The 20,958-nt window shown below is 46.3% G+C and overlaps 1 protein-coding gene across 1 annotated transcript in view; it reads right to left on the bottom strand.

Moving 5' to 3' along the window:
* Positions 1–20,958, bottom strand: part of ak9 (adenylate kinase 9) — a 151,560-nt gene that overhangs the window by 3,106 nt on the left and 127,496 nt on the right. The window contains exons 32-37 of the mRNA XM_033021970.1: positions 18,321–18,538; positions 17,282–17,478; positions 10,806–10,975; positions 9,931–10,029; positions 5,551–5,653; positions 180–294 (exon numbers count right to left, since the gene is read on the bottom strand). Coding sequence (XP_032877861.1) covers positions 180–294; positions 5,551–5,653; positions 9,931–10,029; positions 10,806–10,975; positions 17,282–17,478; positions 18,321–18,538 — 902 coding nt within the window. The remainder of the gene's footprint in view (positions 1–179; positions 295–5,550; positions 5,654–9,930; positions 10,030–10,805; positions 10,976–17,281; positions 17,479–18,320; positions 18,539–20,958) is intronic.

Here is a 20,958-nt window from a genome sequence, read left to right on the forward strand (position 1 = left end):
AAAGCTGCTGGACGCTAAGATAGTTTGTGCATTGGAATAAAATAATTTAGAAATTCAAAACAACCAAAAAAAGGTTTTAAAAATAAATAAATAAATGGAATAAAAGAGGCTTGACAACAATATATTCTCTTGAACTATGCAGAGATTCTAATAATAATATATTTAATGATATCCATTACCTTTAAGATGATATGAAATATAGAGAATTGCAGACCTCGTCATACTTAAGAAAGGATATTTTGGCTTCAGACGTCCCACAGCTGTCAATGCTTTAATTATAGATAGTGCTGCTCCCTACAAAACAACAGTTTTACATCAAAAATAAACAGATATCTGCCTGTACAGATCAATCATGCGGTCCGGCTCAATGAGATAATGTTAAAATGATAAATGTTAAAATTATGGCTTAAGAAACTATAGAAATGATTCTACCATACAATATAATAGTAAATACTAGACCAAGTGCAGACCCGTTGGGTCTGTTCCCCCAACATGCGGTTGTGGGGGGGGGGGGGGGGAGGCGGCATGCAGCGTCACACACACTAACTATCCCCCCCCCCCCGCACTCACGCTAATTACCCCCCTTGATATTATATTAATATTATTAATTTGCTCCTTTTACCCCATAACCACCCTATCTACTGACGCATAGCCCCCAACTTGCAGTCACATCTAGAGAGGGGGGGGGGGGCGGGGGTAGAGAGTGAGGGCAGAGAGAGAAGGGGCAGAGACAGAGAGAGAGAGGCAGAGACACAGAGAGAGGGGAAAGAGGGATAGGGGGGTGGAGATAAGGAGAAGAGGGAGGGTGGGTGAGGGGGTAAAGGTGGGGGAGGAGGGGAGGAGAGAGAGAGGGTGAGAGTGAGGGGGAGAGAGAGGGGGTGCTGAGAGGGGGGTGAGGGGGAGAGGTGGGGAGCAGGGAGGGGGGAGGGAAGGGGAGGGGGTGTGGAGGGGAGGGGGTTTAGGGGAGGGAGGGTGGGGGAGGGGATGGAGGGGAGGAGGGGAGAGAGAGAGAGGGGGAGAGGGGGAGGAGAGAGGGGGAGGGGGAGAGAGGGGGGGAGGGGGAGAGAGAGGGTGTGCTGAGAGGGGGGTGAGGTGAGGGGAGGGGGAGAGGTGGGGAGCAGGGAGGGGGAGGGAGGGGAGAGAGAGAGAGAGGGGGGGGGAGGGGAGAGAGAGAGGGGGGAGAGGAGAGGGGGGAGAGGAAAGGGTGAGAGAGGAGAGGGGGAGAGAGGAGAGGGGGGAGAGGGGGGAGAGGAGGGGGGGAGAGGAGAGGGGGGAGAGCGGAGAGGGGGAGAGAGGAGAGGGGGGAGAGAGGGGGGAGAGGAGGGGGAGAGGAGGGGGGAGAGGAGAGGGGGGAGAGGAGAGGGGGAGAGGAGAGGGGGGAGAGGAGAGGGGGGAGAGGAGAGGGGGGAGATGAGAGGAGGGGGAGAGGAGAGGAGGGGGAGAGGAGAGGGGGGGAGAGGAGAGGAGAGGGGGGAAGAGGAGAGGGGGAGGAGAGTGGGGGGGAGAGGGGGGGGGGAGAGGGGAGAGAGGAGGGGGAGAGAGGAGGGGGGAGAGAGGAGAGGGGGGAGAGAGGAGAGGGGGGAGAGGAGAGGAGAGGGGGAGAGGAGAGGAGAGGGGGGAGAGGAGAGGGGGGGAGAGGAGAGGGGGGAGAGGGGGGGGGAGGAGAGGGGAGAGGAGAGGGGAGAGGAGAGGGGGAGAGGAGAGGAGGGGGAGAGAGGGGGGAGAGAGGGGGGGGAGAGAGGGGGGAGAGAGGAGGGGGAGGGGGAGAGGAGGGGGGAGAGAGGAGGAGGGAGAGAGGAGGGGGGAGAGAGGAGGGGGGAGAGAGGAGAGGGGGGGAGAGAGGAGAGGGGCGAGAGGAGAGGGGGGGAGAGGAGGGGGGGGGAGAGAGAGGGGAGAGTGAGAGAGAAAGGGAGAGAGACAGGGGGGAGAGAGAGAGAAAGAGAGAGGGATAGGGAGAGAGAGAGAGAAGTGGGGAGAGAGAGGAGGTGAGAGAGAGAGAGAGAGAGAGAGAGAGAGAGAGTGCCTTTTTACTTCAACCCAAACCCAAACAACCATTTGCAGGCATGCTTTTTTACTTCAAACTAACCATGTATTCATTTTCAAACCACATTAAGGGTACTCACAGTGATGTAGACATTTGTTCAGTGTCATTCAGAGCTCAGAGTGACAGAGACTAATTGACAGAGCTCCATCTTGCAGAGACTAATTGAGGCACACCACTTCCTGGTTTTATAGTCCCTCCCCCTCCCTCCAGCAGGGGCAGCAGAGAGAATGGTGAATTTTGTAAAAACATTAATATCTCTGTCATTTTTCATTGACGGGGAAAATCCTCGGAACACATGCGGCGGAGGGGGGCTCTGAGCGAGGTGGCCAAAAAATGACGGCCGTAGGTGGTGGCGTTCTCTTGGAAATCGCAGCCCAGACGGCCAAAAGCGGTCAAGAACAGAGATTTAGTAATATAGGTACAGATCTGGATCTGGATGTAGTACGCTGAAACGCTCTAGGTAGAACATCACTCTGCACTACAGGTCAACCACCGATTTTCTGGCAACTGGTGGTCCAGTACCCCCTATAACCCGGAAAAATTACGAGAGCGCATTTGAAATCTTCCCGGGAAGTCCCCCCCAAAAATGTGGTGTCTAGGCCGGGTGAGGCGGCCGATCTAAATCTTATCGGGACTTCTGTAGCGGATCGGCGGGTCGAATTTGCCCCCTGTGGCTGGGGCTCTGGAACGCCAGTCTGGCCGGAGCTGCCAGATCCGTTCCCACAGCCGCCTATGAGGCTGACTTTGCGGGCCCCTCAACGGCCTAGGCAAACCGTTCTGGTACCGTTGGACTCCTCTCGGTGGCCGTGACCTCTGTTGGTTCAGGTAAATTGGATAATCCAGAAAGGCTCTGGAACCAAGGGTGCCGGAAAATCGGTTGGGACCTGCATTATGTATTGTGAAGCAGTCATCATGCGCCAATCAGTCTTATTTTAGTAAAATACGGGTGAATAGTCATTGCTGTGTTAACTCTAATGATCAACGATCCAATTGTTGAGAGTTCCTAAATGTGCTCTCTAGATGTGCTTCCTGCCTTGATTCCTCTGCTCATAAGTTCTAGGAACAGAATTAGGCCATTCGGCCCATCAAGTCTACTCTGCCATTCAATTATGGCTGATCTATCTTTCCCTCTCAACCCCATTCTCCTGCCTTCTCCTCATAACCCCTGACACCCGTACTAATCAAGAATCTGTCAACCCTACACTCATCCCCAGAACACCTGGATAAGAGAGACACCCACGTCAGATCCCCTTTTCATAGACCACAGCTCTGCCTTTAATACCATGATACCATGCAAGCTTATCTGCAATCTCGCTTAGTGTCAGCACTCATTTCTGCAACTGGATCTTTGACTTTCTGACCAACTGACCCTAATCAGTGAGGATAGTGTACAAATCAGCCTCCACAATAATCTCAGCCCCCTTTGTTACTCCTTGTACACCACGACTGTGCAGTCATGTACAAATCTAATTCAATTTTCAAATTCGCAGACGACACCACCATTGTGGGACGGATATCAAAATAATGATGAGACGGAGTACAGGAAGGAGATTGAGAACCCCGTGTCCTGGTGTCGAGACAACAACCTTTCTCTCAATGTCAGCAAGCCAAAGGAGATAGTGATCGACTTCAGGAAGTGAAGCGGTAAGGGCCTGTCCCACTTGGCTGTCATTTGCGCCTCATTTATGCGTCATATGTAAAATAGGTCGACGCGTCGTGGCGCGTGGTGTGCCCGTGGGTGACGTACACATTGTGCATGGTGAGGCGTGGAATCGCATGCGGTGGCACGCAGCTCTCCAGGATTTTGTAGTGTAATGAAATCCTCGCACGTCACCTGCATGACGTCTCGCGTACGCATGCTGACGCATTGGCGTCGCACGCTGGCGTCCCGACATCTCACGTGTATTGCGTGGTGTCGCATGGTTACGACACTGTGCGTCGACGTCCGTAACCATGCGTCGCCGCGCGCCGCAGGGTATTCTAATGACGTCACACGCACCAGACGGCTGTGCTAACGCGTGATTTGCGCGCGGTGTCGCGCATCACGACGTGTCGACCTATTTTACATATGACGCGTAAATGAGGCGCAAATGACAGCCAAGTGGGACAGGCCCTGTACACATACCCCAGTTTGCATTGACAAAATAGAGATGGTTGAAAACTTCATATTCCTAGGAGTCAATATCACCAACAACATCTGCTGGACCACCCATATTGAAGCAACCACCAAGAAACCACACCAACACGTCTGCTTCCTTAGAAGGCTTAGGAAGTTCGGCATGTCCCCTACAACTCTCACCAACTTCTACAGATGCGCCACAGAAAGCATTTTATCCAGATGCATCACAGCTCTGTTTGGGAACAGCTCCATCCAAGACCGCAAGAAATTGCAGCGAATTGTGGACGCAGCCCAGACCATCACACAAACCAACCTCCCTTCCATTGGCTCCATTTATACCTCATGCTGCCTCGTTCAAATTGGAGCAAGGTAATGTTATTAGGCAGGAGCTTGGGAGGGTACACTTGTTATTGTGTAAGTCCACATCTGACATGTGGGGGGAAAAAGTACACAGAATGCTGGGGTGACTCAGTGGGTCAGCCAGCATCTCTGGAGAACATGGATTGGTGACGTTTTGGATTAGGACCCTTCAGGCTAATTGTGGGAGAGGGGAAGCTGGGAGAATGGTGGGAGTTTGATAAGACCTGACAAGTAATTGGAGGATACAGGTGAGTGGGATTTGATTGGCAGATGGATGGATAGTCATGAAAGTGTCTTCATACTTTGGGAGGATAGAACCCATAGAATCATACGATAATAGAGAAATAGAGTCACACAGCGTGGAAACAGGCCCTTCGGCCCAACTTGCCCACATCGACCAACATGTCCCAGCTGCACTAGTCCAAAGCATGGCATCTACAGGACAAAGCATGGCTGGGAATGGGTGAACACAGGCAAAGGGTGTGGAGGGTTGATAGGCAGATGGTTGGACAAAGGCCAGAGATTAAAACAGGTGTGAGGCAAAATGATTGAAGTTGAAGAGGTAGTTGAGGCAGGGACTATTGCAATGTTTAAAAAGCAATGAAATAGGTACAAGGATAGGACAGGTTTGGAGGGATATGGGCCAAACGTGGGCAGATGGGACAAGTGTAGATGGGACATGTTGGTCGGTGTGGGCAAGTTGGGCCGAAGGGCCTGTTTCCACGCTGTATAACTATAACTATGATTCTCTGGGTTATGAATTGTGAAGCTAGCGGAAGGAATATGGGTGGAGGGAAAGGTGGTGTTAGTGGTGTCTAAAATTAAATAATTCAATGTTCATAAGTATGGGTTGTAAGCCAAACAAGTGGAATATGATATACTGTTCCCCATGGCTCCCAATTCCCTGATCTTGAAATACCTCCTGTGAACAAATCCATCATCTTCACAAAACGATGAGGTGGAGATAAATGTTATGGCATACTTAACATCTGCCTCATTGTTCTGATAAGGTTTTGAATGTCCTTACTTGTTCCATATATCCAAGCATTGGAAGCGAAGAGAGAGGTATCGGTTCCTTCATTGGTGGAAGCTTATTTGGCAGCTTCAGATCCCAGTACGTCTCGGGAAGTCTGAAAAATAATAAACATAATATACTTGTCCTGAGAAGGTGAAATTGGAAGGCTCGAGAGGTCCAAGGGTCCAGAGAGTCCGCAGGAGGGAGTGGTCAATCACTGGAAGACGGAGTAGTTATAATGGAATGGTGGGGTCAATCAATAACTGGTGGTTGTCTGAAGGAAGTAGCGATATTACAATACTTACCTTCAGCAGCGCTGCAGTTCTGCCACTGGCCATGTGCGCGACTTTGGCGCCTTTGGGGGGGGGGGAGGGAGGGGGGGGGAGGGGGGGGAGGGTGCGGGCAGGATTAAAATGCCGTTTTCTCCTGCCTGTGGGAGTCGAACTTTCTCAGGCTGTTCAGCTGCTGCAGAAAAATCGTTCCGACTTCCGTTCTCGGAAGTTTTTTTTTTAATCACGGGACAATTTAATCCCTGGAGTAAAATAAAAAGCTACTTCTAACGCCCTCAACGCCTACAACGGGACAGATCCCACGTAGGGGACAAAACATAAGGTAAGTCGTATATTTTACATATAAATTTGCTTCTTAGGATGACTTTAATCCAAATTTAATTGGCGAAAATTTGATTTTGGTCCCATACGAACCGGCAGTGTTTTTCCTGCTTATATGGGGTTCCAATTCATTGCAACCGCAACGTTCCAATCGAGCGTGTTCCACAAAAACCCACTTGCAAGGTGATTTAAATGCCCATTAATTTACGGGAATTAAACATTAAATTCCTTCTATTTGGCCTATAAATTCATGACAATGAGATTTAAAAATCATGTTATATTGTGAATTCTTGTGTTAATGTTATTTGGACACTTAAGCTATTTAAAAATGTTAACCTTTTCTTAAGAAATGGATAGATGTTTAGATCTAGTAATTGAATTTTGTAATTAGCTACAATTAGGTAACTAACTAATTATATGCTTTCATTTCAGGTCATCCAAGTAAGATTGTTTCATATTTGTTTCAGAATGCTTCAAAATTTTCATTTCTTCTTAATTTTTAAGAAAGTTATGGGCTTTTGACTGTCCTCGATCACAGCTTTTGAGTTAAGTCAATGGAAAAGCAATAGGGACCAAGATGCTAATTTCAGTATGAAAATGGCCATAACTTTTTTAATACTGAAGATATGAAAGTGAATTAGGTGTCAAATTAAACTTATTTTTATGCTTTATCAGATGGGATAGATTGCAGACTTGATTTTTAAAATCTCAAAATTTTGTAACATTGCTAAAGGAAGATGGTTAGCTTTGGAAGTATATCCATTTGTTCACTGCTGGGCCCTTCAAAGAATACTGATTGACCGTAACACCATATTTAAGTCCTGCTCCTGCAGTCAGTCCCATGTTTATAACTGCATATGTTCATTCAGAATATAGCGCAAATACTGTCACTGGTATTGTATACCAATGGACCACTGGATTTGACGAGCATTTGTTCAGAAAAACTACATGAAATCACATCTGACTATGTTCTGCAATAAGGTATTCCAAAATACAGAGAACAATTTCAACTCCAGTACAGAGCACTCTATGTTTAATAATGCGAACATTATTAGAAACAAGGAGCAGTGCAGCACAGGAACAGGCCCTTCGACCCACAATGTGTGGCTGAACATGATGTCAAGGCCAACTCTTATTTACTTGCTCATAACCCATTTCCATCCTTTCCCAACATATCCATCTGCCTATCCAAAAGTCTCTTAAATGCCATTATCGTACATGTCTCAACCAACACTCACAGACGTCCAGGTACTTACCACCCTCAACACCCTGTAAAGATTCTTTAAACTTTGTCCCTCGCACCTTAAATCAATTCCTTTTAGTATTTGATTTTCCCATCCTGGAAAAAAAGGTTCTTTACTGTCTATCCTATATATGCCTCATAATTGTTTTTACTTCTATTAGGTCTCCTTTCAATCTCCAGTTTTCCAGAGAAAACAATCCACGTGTGTCCAACCTCTCCCTGTAGCTAATACCCCCTACTCCGGTAAACCTCCTCTGCACCCACTTCAAAGCCCCCACATCCTTCCTTTAATGGGGCGACAAGAATTGCGTGCAATACTCCAAATGCGACCTGACCAAAGTTTATAAAGCTGCATCATCAGTCATAGTGTCATACAGAATGGATACAGCCCCTTCGGCCCAACTTGGCCACACAAACCAACATGCCCCAACGATACTAGTCCCACCTGGCTGCTTTTGGCCCATAATAGTACCATATCAATATATCTGTCTAAATGTTTCGTAAAGGTTGCAATGGTACTAGCCTCAATTCCCTCCTCTGGCAGCTCGTTCCATGATCGACCACCCTTTGGCAAACATTTTACCCCTGAGGTTCCTCATCTTTCCCCCCTTACCTTAAACCTAAGTCCTCTCGTTCCAGATTCCCCATCTCTAGCAAAAGACTCGGTAGGTTTACCTGATCTATGCCTCTCATGATTTTGTACACTTCTATAAGATCACCCCTCATCCTCCTCCGCTCCAAAGCATAAAGTCCCAACCTGCTGAACCTCCCCCTCTAGCTCAGTCCCTTGAGTCCTGGCAACGTCCTGGTAAATCCTCTCTGAAAAGTTTCCAGCCCCAATAATTTGGTGACCAAAACTGAACATAACACTCTAAATGTGGCCTCACTTATATAACTGTAGCATGACCTCCCAACTTCTAAACATTCCACCCAATATCCTATTCATGTACTGGTCCAAATGTTTTTTAAACATTGTGGTAGTACCTGCCACAAATGGTCCTCACCCTCAACAACTTTACATTTGACTCCTCCCATTTCCTCCAAACACAAGGCGTAGCTATGGTCACACGCATGGGCCCCAGCTACGCCTGCCTCTTTGTCGGGTACGTTGAACAATCCTTGTTCGAGACGTACCAGGGCCCCATCCCCGACCTCTACCTCCGTTACATTGACGACTGCTTTGGGGCCACCTTCTGCACCTACACACAACTGACTGACTTCATCCACTTCACCACCAACTTCCATCCGGCACTCCAATACACCTGGACGATTTCCGACACTTCCCTACCATTCCTTGACCTCACCATCTCCATCGCAGGGGACAGACTCCTGACCGACATACATTACAAACCCACTGACTCACATGGCTATCTGGACTACACGTCTTCCCACCCTGCCCCCTGTAAAGACTCCATCCCTTACTCCCAATTCCTCCGCCTACGCCGCATCTGTTCCCAGGATGAGACATTCCATACCAGGGGATCGGAAATGTCCTCGTTCTTCAGGGAACGGGGATTCCCCTCCGCCACCATAGATGAAGCTCACACCAGGGTCTCATCCATACCCCGCAACACTGCTCTCTCTCCCCATCCCCACACTCGCAACAAGGGCAGAGTCCCTCTGGTCCTCACCTTTCACCCCACCAGCCGGCAAATACAACACATAATCCTCCGCCATTTCCGCCACCTCCAACGTGACCCCACCACTCGCCACATCTTCCCATCTCCCCCCATGTCTGCCTTCCGCAAAGACCACTCCCTCCGCAACTCCCTCGTCAATTCTTCCCTTCCCTCCCGCACCACCGGGCACTTTCCGTTGCAACCGCAAGAAATGCAACACCTGTCCCTTCACCTCCCCCCTCGACTCCATTCAAGGACCCAAGCAGTCGTTCCAGGTGCGACAAAGGTTCACCTGTATCTCCTCCAACCTCATCTACTGCATCCGCTGCTCTAGATGTCAGCTGATTTACATCGGCGAGACTAAGCGGAGGTTGGGCGATCGTTTCGCCGAACACCTCCGCTCAGTCCGCAATAACCAACCTGAACTCCCGGTGGCTCAGCACTTCAACTCCCCCTCCCATTCCCAATCCGACCTCTCTGTCCTGAGTCTCCTCCATTGCCAGAGTGAGCAACAGCGGAAATTGGAGGAACAGCACCTCATATTCCGTCTGGGGACCTTGCGTCCGGATGGCATTAACATTAAATTCTCCCAATTTTGCTAGTCCTTGCTGTCTCCTCCCCTTCCTCAACCCTCTAGCTGTCTCCTCCCACCCTCCCATCCGCCCGCCCTCGGGCTCCTCCTCCTCCCCTTTTCCTTCCTTCTCCCCCCCCACCCCCCATCAGTCTGAAGAAGGGTTTCGGCCTGAAACGTCGCCTATTTCCTTCGCTCCATAGATGCTGCTGCACCCGCTGAGTTTCTCCAGCAATTTTGTGTACCTTCGACCTCCTCTGACAGCTCATTCCATGCTCAATGCCCAGACCTATTCAAAGATTCGACGACTCTTATAGCCAGTGGCCCGATCTATGCAGAAGCACTTACCGCATAAATTGATCAAGATGTTTCTCGTCCTGAAAGAGATATATTTTGCCTCTGTACTCGGCAGCAAAGTCAATGCGACCAGGTATCAATGCTTCGTATCTGTCAAAGACCAAAACAACTGCTTGGAATATTACTCAGTTAAAATATTCAATTCTACATTGTATACACTATAAGACTTTACCTTGCAGTAAACGTTATTGCCTTATCATATACAGTGCCCTCTATAATATTTGGGACAAAGACCCATCATTTATTTATTTGCCTCTGTGCTCCACAATTTGAGATTTGTAATAGAAAAAAATCACCAGTTTCTGGGTGTCTTCTCTGGTGATGCTCTGCCAGGCCTGTATTGCGGCCATCTTTAGCTTATGCTTAATTTGGGGGCTAGTCCCCTTCAGTTTTCTCATCAGCATATAGAAATCTTTGTCCCAAACATTATGGAGGGCACTTTTAATCATGTATTGTCTTTCCGCTGACTGGATAGAACACAACAAATGCTTTTCAATGTACCTCCATGCACGTGACAATAAACAAAACTGTAACTGTATTTAGATTAGTTTAGTAGCATGAAACAAACCCTTCGGCCCACCGAATGCGCGGCAACGAGCGATCCCCGCACATTAACGCTATCTATGCACACTCTGGACAATTTACAATGATCTCTAGCCAATTAATCGACAAACTTGTACATCTTTGGAGTGTGGGAGGATACCGGAGATCCTGGAGAAAGCCCACGGGGAGAACGTCCAAACTCCGTACAGACAGCACCCGTAGTCAGGATTGAACCAGGATCTCTGGAACTGTAGGGCAGCAACTCTACAATTGCGCCACCATGCCTTCCTTATTCTCTGCAAACTATTGATAAGTGGATCTACCTTTGTTTTCCATCCAGATATGTCACCGGACAGTAGCCCTGCATTTCGGCACGTTTCGGAAACCTGGCCTTCACTCCAGCTGCTGTCAGTCTTATTGGTAACATATCAGCTGGTGGAAGAACATGACCTGCTAATGGAGCTACAAACTTCTCTGGATCGTCCAGGAATATCTGAAACAAATGAACAATACATGAATTTCATATATGTGTTTTTACACTTTTTATGATTGCAAAAAAGCTTTGTGATAATGATCATAATCACTCAGCCCATCATACTTACCAACTTTCCTTCCATTGACCATCTACATTTCACGATTACCAGCAGAATCAAGGACCAGCCGCACCCCGGACACTCCCTCTTCTCCCCACTACCATCAGGTAAGAGGAACAGAAGTGTGAAAACGCACACCTCCATATTCAGGGACAGTTTCTGCCCAGCTGTTGTCAGGCAACTGAATCATCCTGTCAACTACTAGAGCGCAGTCCTGACCTACCTCACTGGAGACCCCTGAACTATCTTCAATCGGACTTTATCTTGCACTAATCGTTATTCCCTTATTATCATGTTTCTGTACACTGTGGATGGCTCGCTGTAATCACGTTTCGTCTTTCCGCTAACATGTAACAAAACAAATGTCACTGTACCTCGGTACACAGGACAATACATTAATCTTTTCCTACTTTTAGTCAGGACCTTTTTCCTTGGGTGGAAATGTCCAACACCAGAAGACATAACTAAAAAGTGATTGTTTGCACAGGGAGTGGTGGGTGTCTGTAATGCATTGCTGGGGTGGTGGTGGAAGCAGACACGATAGTGGCATATAAGTGGCTTTTTGATAGGCATATACAGTGCCCTCCTTATTGTTTGGGACAAAGACCCATCATTTATTTATTTGACTGTACTCCACAATTTGAGACTTTTAATAGAAAAAAATCACATGTGGTTAAAGTGCACATTGTCAGATGTCTCTAACAGTTTTATAAAGGGTCCCACTGCGGCGACCTAATCTGCGAGTTCAGAAGAGTTTGCCCTCGACTCATACTCGCAGCATGGTCGACACGAGGTACTAGGTGGTCTTTGTAACTCTTCTTCATGCTCGAGAGTAGTCCCCGCATACTCGAGGCCTCAGCTAGGTCGCGGCGTATTTTTCAACATGCTGAAAAATGCCTGCAAGTAAAGAAAGGTCGCCATGGAAAATCAAGATTTATTTTCTCTCGTAGGTTTAGTCGAAGTAGGTCGTAGTAGGTCGGCATGTTATTCATAGGTAATCGAGGGTAGTCAAAGGTAATCGAAGGTAGTCATAGATAGTCTTCATCATAGTCAAAGGGAGGTCGAAGGAGATCGAAGGAGGTCGGCTTCACCCTCCACTATTCGGTGTCCAATTTTCCCAAAGCTAGTCTTAAACATAGTTGAAGGAGGTTGAAGAAGGTCTTCTACATAGTCGAAGGAGGTCTTCAACATGACACTTTTTCAAACTCTCCTAAAATCTTCTAAACTCACCAATTAAGTCACCGCAGTGGGACAGGCTCTTTATGTTTTGTATTTTGTACATATTCTTTGCATGCAGTGATTGCTTGAAGTCTGCGATTCATGGACATCACCAGTTGCTGGCTGTCTTCTCTGGTGATACTCTGCCAGGCCTGTATTGCAGCAATCTTTAGCTTATGCTTGTTTTGGGGGCTAGTCCCCTTCAGTTTTCTCTTCAGAATATAAAAGGCATGCTCAATTGGGTTCAGATCAGGTGATTGACTTGGCCATTTATTAACCATTTATTAGCTTTGAAAAACTCCTTTGTTGCTTTAGCAGTATGTTTGGGATCATTGTCTTTTTGTAGAATGAACTGCCGGCCAATGAGTTTTGATGCATTTGTTTGAACTTGAGCAGATAGGATGTGTCTTTACACTTCAGAATTCATTATGCTACTACCATCAGTGGTTGTATCATCAATTAAGATAAATGAGCCAGTACCTTCAGCAGCCACACATGCCCAGGCCATAACACCCCCACCACCGTGTTTCATTGATGAGGTGGTATGCTTTGGATCTTGGGCAGTTCCTTCTCTCCTCCATACTTTGCTCCTACCATCACACTGATAACCAAATAACATGTAATCTCCTTTTGCTCATTATTTCTTTCATTCACATGTTTAAACTATAATGTTTTATTCTTAATCTTTTATGTTTATTCTTAATGGTTTAATGTATATCGTGTTATTTGCGAGCGGAGCACCAAGGCATATTCCTATATGTGTACATACTTAGCCAATAAACCTTCTGGCATGGGTCTGCTTGTGACAATCAGCACCTGCTGAAGGTCTACACTCAAATGTAACTTGTCTGGATGTGGAGGGTCCATCTTCCTGGCCCGCATCATCTTGGACATCCTGGTGCATGGGGTGGCATGGTGGCGCAGCGTTAGTTATTGTCTAATGGTGCTAGAGACCCAGGTTCCATCCTGATTACGGGTATGGAGTTTGTACATTCTCCCCGTGACCACATAGGTTTACTCCGATTTCATCCCACACTCCAAATACAAGCAGGTTTGTAGTTTAGTTGGCTTATATAAATTGTAAATTGTCCCTAGTGTGTAGGATAGTGCTAGTGTACGCGGTGATCGTTAGTTGACGCCGACTTGGTGGCCAAAGGGCATGCTTTCGCGCTGAATCTCTAAAGTCAAAGACTGCATTGGCATGACCGGAGCATGAGCAAGTTCTCCAAAGCTGTACAGGAAGCCCTGTTCTCAAATCACCCCCTAAAGCTTTGACAATGTAAAGGTTCATCATTGACTGTGGCACTTGTCAACGTGTTCAGTTTGAAGAAGGGTCCCAACCGGAAACACCGGCGCTGCTGCCTGACCTCTGAGTTTAGAGATACAACTGGAAACAGGTTCTTCAACCAACCAAGTCCACATTGACCATCGATCACTAGTTCGATGTTATCCCACTTTTACATCCTACAGACTCGGGCCAATTTACAGAAGCCAATTAACCTACAAACCCACACGTCTTTGGAATGTGGGAGTAACCAGCGCACCTGGCGAAAACCCACGTGGTCACAGGGAGAACTCTGTACGGACAGCATCTGTAGTCAGGATGGAACTCAGGTTTCTGGTGTTATAAGGCAGCAACTCTACCCCTGTGCCATTGTGCCAACCAGCACTTTTACTCCAGCATCTACAATTCCGTTTCAACATGTATTTCTGAAATGTGGCTGAACGTCATATTTTAAATGTGGTAAAGAAAAAAACTGAAAACACCTAAATAATTAAAATGTGCATCAAGCCAAAATAATTCTTTAAGAATAAAATGTTAAAGAAAGAAATGAACATTCTACTAATTTATTTATCTCTCCACAATCATATAATCCCCAATGAAATCAGCAAGACTGTGGAATCATTGCACTGATTGGGTCTGCTACAGGCTATGAAGATCTAAGAGCTGGTTCCCCATTGTCAATGCTGGAGGATTTCAGCGGCAGCGAGCTCTACTCCTGTTCTTCACGGAGGGCCCTGCAATGTGGCAGGTTCTGCGTTAAAAAATCTCTTTCCAAGGCTTCTGCTATTGACTGCATATCTGTAGAAGTCTCATACTTGCTTCTGTTTACATACTGTAGATGTCAATAATTCGGTGGTGCAGCATGACGACACGGTGACTTACAGCGTCAGAGATCCAGGTTTGATCCTGACTACGGGCGCTGTCTGTATAGAGTTTGTACGTTCTCCCCATGACCGCGTGGGTTTTCTCCGGGTGCTCCATTTTCCTCCCACACTCCAAAGACGTACAGGTTTGTAGTTTAATTGGTTTTGGTAAAAAATTGTAAATTGGCTCTAGTGTGTGTGTAGGATAGTGTTAGTGTATGTGGATCGCTGGTCAGCGCACACTCAGTGCGCCGAAGGGCCTGTTTCCACACTGTATCTCTAAACTAAACTAAATTCCATTCCATGAATGTTGGCGGATCTAATTTTATTTATCTTAACTTAAAGAGATTCGGGTTCGAACCTGACCTCGGTTACTGTCTGTGTGGAGTTTGCACGTTCTCCCTGTGACACCGTGTTTCCCCCCGGGTGCTCCATTTTCCTCCCACACTCCAAAGACATACAGGTTTGTAGGTTCATTGGCTTTCAGAAAAATTACAAATTGTCCCCAATGTGTAGGATAGTGCTAGTGTATGTGGATCGCTGGTCAGCGTAGTGTTAATGGGTGATCGATGGTTCCATGCTGTATCTCTAAACTAGACTTTATTGTAAGTAATGTGGTAATGTCTTATTATGTAAAACTATCAGAATGAATTTGCCTACCATAAATATTCAAAAATGGCAGATGAGGAAATCAGCAGATTATGCGGACCAGTCAAACAAATCCAGTAGATGTCAAAAGTGGAGCTCAAAGCTTGGGAGTTATATTGACCTTGGCTCGCCTGCTGCTTCCCCATAGCTTTACCACGCTGCAAGTAGAGCCTCATGGAGACACAGGAACTGATTTACAAAAAAACCCCACATAATGCTGGTGTAACTCAGAGGGTCAAGCAGCACATCTGGAGCTCTTGGATAGGTAACGTTTTGGGTCTCAACCTAAGTTAGACACATAACTCAGCGGGTCAGGCAGCATCTCTGGAGATTATGGGAAGGTGACGTTTCACACAGTGCTGGAGTTACTCTGGAGGCAAGTAATAGGTGACGTTTTGGGTCAAGACCCTTCTTACATATACTGTAATATCACCTCCCTCCCAAGTAGAGCATCATAGCAGACGCACCATTTGTCAGAATGAGAGCCCTCAATATATTTAAGAGATCCAGGACTAAACAGGCCAATTGTTTGGCAACTCTCCTTTACTGGTGGACTGTAATAGGATTCTGTCCAAACTATAAAAAGAACGGTAGCATCTTGTCGAGGCTTCTTTGTGTAGTTCCTTCTAAACCTAATTTAGTTTTTTCATTTTAGTATTGTGCTACAGTGTGGAAACAGGCTCTTTGGCCCACTGAGTCCACGCAGAGCAACGATCAGCCCATACACTAGATCTATCCTACATGCTAGGGACAATTTACAAAGCCAATTAACCTATAAACCTGCATGTCTTCGCGATGTGGGAGGAAACTGGAGCACCCGGAGAAATCCCACGCGGTCACAGGGAGACTGTGTACGGACAGCATCCGTAGTCAGGATCAAACTTGGGTCTCTGGCGCTGTGAGGCAGCGACTCTAATGCTGCACCACTGTGCCACCAAGAAGTCTCTAGTCCATAGTTCACAGAAGGACATGGGGAGAAGGAACATGGAAATAATTCATAAGCCGTTAAAGATTCACTGCGTCAAACTTGGAAAAATATCTCTGCTCCTGTATCATTCAGGATAGTGAGAGCACCGTCATCCTAAAGAATACTGAAGTTAAAGGGTGTTATTCATCATGAGTTTTTCCACGAAATTGTGCTGACCTTGAAAGAAGGATGATGGTTTGCTGGCAATAGAGGCGGTGGCTGCTATGGGCCTTTATGACCAGCTGCAGCTGGGACTTTGAAATTGGCTCCAAGACTCTAGCTACTCCTGTATATGGACTCAGTGGGCTGTTTATTAGTACTTAATTGGGAGTTGTGCTTATGTATGTCAATAATCTTACTGATCTGTATGCTGATCGGCTGGTCAGCATGGACCCAGTGGGCCGAAGGACCCGTTTCCATGCTGTACCTCTAAAGCTAAACTAAGAAAGCGAATGGTATGTTAGCATTCATAGCAAAAGGATTTGAGTATAGGAGCAGGGAGGTTCTACTGCAGTTGTACAGGGTATTGGTGAGACCACATCTGGAGTATTGCGTACAGTTTTGGTCTCCTAATCTGAGGAAAGACATTCTTGCCATAGAGGGAGTACAGAGAAGGTTCACCAGACTGATTCCTGGGATGTCAGGACTTTCATATGAAGAAAGACTGGATAGACTCGGCTTGTACTCGCTAGAATTTAGAAGATTGAGGGGGGATCTTATAGAAACTTACAAAATTCTTAAGTGGTTGGTCAGGCTAGATGCAGGAAGATTGTTCCCGATGTTGGGCAAGTCCAGAACAAGGGGTCACAGTTTAAGGATAAGGGGAAAATCTTTTAGGACCGAGATGAGGAAAACATTTTTCACACAGAGAGTGGTGAATCTCTGGAATTCTCTGCCACAGAAGGTAGTTGAGGCCAGTTCATTGGCTATATTTAAGAGAGTTAGATGTGGCCCTTGTGGCTAAAGGGATCAGGGGGTATGGAGAGAAGGCAGGTACAGGATACTGAGTTGGATGATCAGCCATGATCATATTGAATGGCGGTGCAGGCTCGAAGGGCTGAATGGCCTACTCCTGCACCTATTTACTATGTTTCTAAGAATGGAAAGCTCACAGAATTTAAAGCAATATTCCCATGTCCTAGTTGGTCAATATTATTTATAAAGGTAGAGGAAGCCTGCAACTAGTTCTAACTCATTCCCATCTGACTACCGCAAGCGTGCTTACATCCAGAGCTTCCTTCGAAGTCATCTTGTAGTAATGTCCTCGGAACTCTGCTGCAAATTCCAACGATGGGTCGACAGAACAGTCGTGCAGCTCTCCCTTTAATTGGAGGGAGACAGTACAGTATTGCTTAAACGGTCCAAGGCGGGATTGCAGCTCATATGGTGTGATGCACATACCAGCAATACTGGCTGCTTTACCTGTTTGTGAAAAATTATATTTCTCTCTTTAAAATACTTTATAAAATGACATCTATTACTCAATGACATCTTATACAATATCTAATCAATCTAATCTATCATGTCCCTAAATGGGATGAGTTTAGATCGAGCAACTATAGGTTTAGGTTTATTATTGTCATGTGTGCTGAGGTACAGTGAATAGCTTTGTTGCACTTTCTCTGAAATCAAATCAGATAATACTACACATAGATGCTATATGCAAGTAGTGAGACATAATGTTATGATGTCAATTATACTTTTAATAAACACAGCAAATGAAAATTTTGCACATATCAATTAACAAACTGATCAAAATTCATACGTTGATAAATCATAGGAGCAGAATTAGCCTCTGTGGCCCATCGTGTCTACACCACCATTCTATCGTGGCTGATCTATCTTTCCCTCTCAACCCCATTCTCCTGCCTTCACCCCATAACCTTTGATGCCCTTACTAATCAAGAACCTGCTAATCTACGCTTTAAAAATACCCAATGACTTGGCCTCCACAGTCGACTGTGGCAATTAATTCCACAGATTCACCACCCTCTAACTAAAGAAATTCCTCCTCATCTTGTTTCTAAAGGTACGTCCTTTTATTCTGAGATTGTGACCTGTGGTCCTAGACTCTCCCACTAGTGGAACCATCCTCTCCACATCCACTCTATCCACGCTTTTCACTATTCGGAAGTTTCAATGAGACCTTCCATTCATCCTTCTCCAAAAAAAATTCTTTATTTTTATATATTTTTTATACCATATTCAGAAACTTATAATGGGTAAAATATGAGTAACATTTAATTTAAAATATTTGTACATACCTTGCTGTATTCTTTCCAGATACATTTCAATCCGTTCTACGCTGTCTTTGACAACTTCTAGCACTTTCAGCCACACCATCCACTTGCTGTTTTGCCCATAAATAATACGCCAATTCTGATGCTCCCGTTGATAATAGTCCCAGAGAGCACTAATCTCATGAGTAAATGACGAGTTTCGAATGGACAAAATCTGAGAACTGTCATGGAGGGGAAAGATCCTATCAAAAGAAGGGCAAAATTAGCACCTCAAAATCAAGTGATAAAATGTTAGTGTCAAAATAAGACTCATGTAAGTAAATGCAACTGCAAGGCCTCGAGATGGCTCTAGATCAGGAGAGAAGGTCCATGGGGAGGAGCGAATGCCACCTGAACACAATTTGTGGTCTGATCAACCCCGGCTGGATCGCCTGGGTGAGGGTGTCCAAGTTCAAGTTCAAGTGGACAATGAAATTCTTGCTTTGCTTCAGCACACAGAACATACAATACAATACAATACAATACAATACAATACAATACAATTCAATTTATTGTCATTTGGACCCCTTGAGGTCCAAACGAAATGCCGTTTCTGCAGCCATACATTACAAACAAATAGACCCAAGACACAACATAATTTACATAAACATCCATCACATTGCTGTGATGGAAGGCCAAAAAAACTTCTCTCTCCACTGCACTCTCCCCCCCATGTCAGAGTCAAAGTCAAAGTCAAAGCCCCCGGCGGGCGATGGCGATTGTCCCGTGGCCATTAAAGCCACGCCGGGTGATGCAAGGTCGCACACCGGGTCTTGGTGTTAGAGCCCCCGGCGTGCGCTCGCAGAGACCCGCCGCCATTCCAAGCCGCGCGGGGCGGTGCTGTAAGGCCCCGCTCCAGGAGCTCTTCAACCCCGCAACTCGGGCGGGAGAAGTCGCCGCTGCGGAAGCCCCGAAAAGCGGTCTCCCTCCAGGGACCCGCGGGCTCCCGGTGCCGCCCGCCAAACCCGCAGTTGCAGCCACCGAATCTCCGGGGGTCGGGTCGCAGCAGCGTCCACCACAGCTCCACCCGCTCTGGACTCGGCCAGCTCCGCGACGGTGAGGTGAGTAGTCGGCACCACAGCCCCCGGTCTTCCTGTTGGAGGCCGATCCTCGTTGCAGCCCCAACGACAACGGAGACCCGACAAAGAAAAGGTCGGGTCTCCCGTGCAGGGAGAGATTTAAAAGTTACCCCCAACCCCCCCACCCCACCCCCACCCCCCCACACACATACCCCAACAAAAATAACAAAAACTACATAAAAACATAGACATAAAATAATAAAAACGCAGACGGACTGCAGAGGCCGCTGCTGACGAGAGTCGCGCCGCCTACCGGATTGTAGGCATTTACTACAAAACAAATAAGTGTGTCCATATACCATAATATAAATATATACACACATGAATAAATAAACTGATAAAGTGCAAATAACAGAAAATGGGTTCATAATAATCAGAGTTTTGTCTGAGCCAGGTTTAATAGCCTGATGGCTGTGGGGAAGTAGCTATTCCTGAACCTGGTTGTTGCAGTCTTCAGGCTCCTGTACCTTCTACCTGAAGGTAGCAGGGAGATGAGTGTGTGGCCAGGATGGTGTGGGTCTTTGATGATACTGCCAGCCTTTTTGAGGCAGCGACTGCGATAAATCCCCTCGATGGAAGGAAGGGCTAATGTTGAAAGGCCCCAAACAGCCACTGACCCCAGGTTACATCACTGATGATGTGTTCAGGAGCATCAATAAATGTATTTTTTATCAATCAATGAACTAAATTAGTTTTTTCCTAACCAAAATAATGTCAGCAGTAAATATGTGGTTGACTTCTGCTGATTTGTTGCAAAAATCTATGGTTGGAAGTATAGTGCTTCTTTTGAAGAGCCATGTGATTTTGAAGAGCTAGATTTTATAGATATTCCGGTACTCATAATTGCAGCAATTATGGAATTAAATGGCACTTCTTGCATGAGTCATGCTAATACGCCTGACACTTTCCCAGTATCCAGTGTGCACCTGATCACATTGCTTGCCATGTGTCATACACTTGCAGCTCTACCCACATGGAATTGATTGCAAACCTTCAAAAAACAACTGTGTGGGCAATCTCAGCGAAACTAGGAGCACATCTTACTCTTCTCACTGTTTAAAAGTCGACTCTTCTAACATCTAGAGAATCGTCTGGAAACCCTGCAAGACAAAGTCCAGTAAAGTCGTCTAATTCAAGATAGTCTGAGGGTCTCCAATGAGGTAGATAGTAAGGCCTGGGACAAAATAAACAAAGCAGTGACAGTGTTTGAAAATAAAGTCACTATATCTGGTAATTTGGATGTCATTACATAAAAACCTTGAAAGTTACTGAATAATCACAGAAATGCCCTGCAGTCTCCCATACCTACCATTCCTATCCAGCCAGGCCTTCATGTGACTCCAATCATATGTCATTGACACTTAATGCCCTTAGGGCAACTAAAGTTGTGCCACAATTAATGACTTGCTTCAGTTGTGTACACCATAAACAAAACATATTTTATAAAATGGTTGGAAAGTATATTGTGGATGTGTTTAGAACTGGGTGAGAAGATTTTTGAAGTGCAGGGAGTTATTTAGTGGCTACTATGGGCTGTGCTTGTG

Source organism: Amblyraja radiata, chromosome 5 (assembly GCF_010909765.2).
Source record: "Amblyraja radiata isolate CabotCenter1 chromosome 5, sAmbRad1.1.pri, whole genome shotgun sequence".
Lineage (NCBI taxonomy): Eukaryota > Metazoa > Chordata > Chondrichthyes > Rajiformes > Rajidae > Amblyraja > Amblyraja radiata.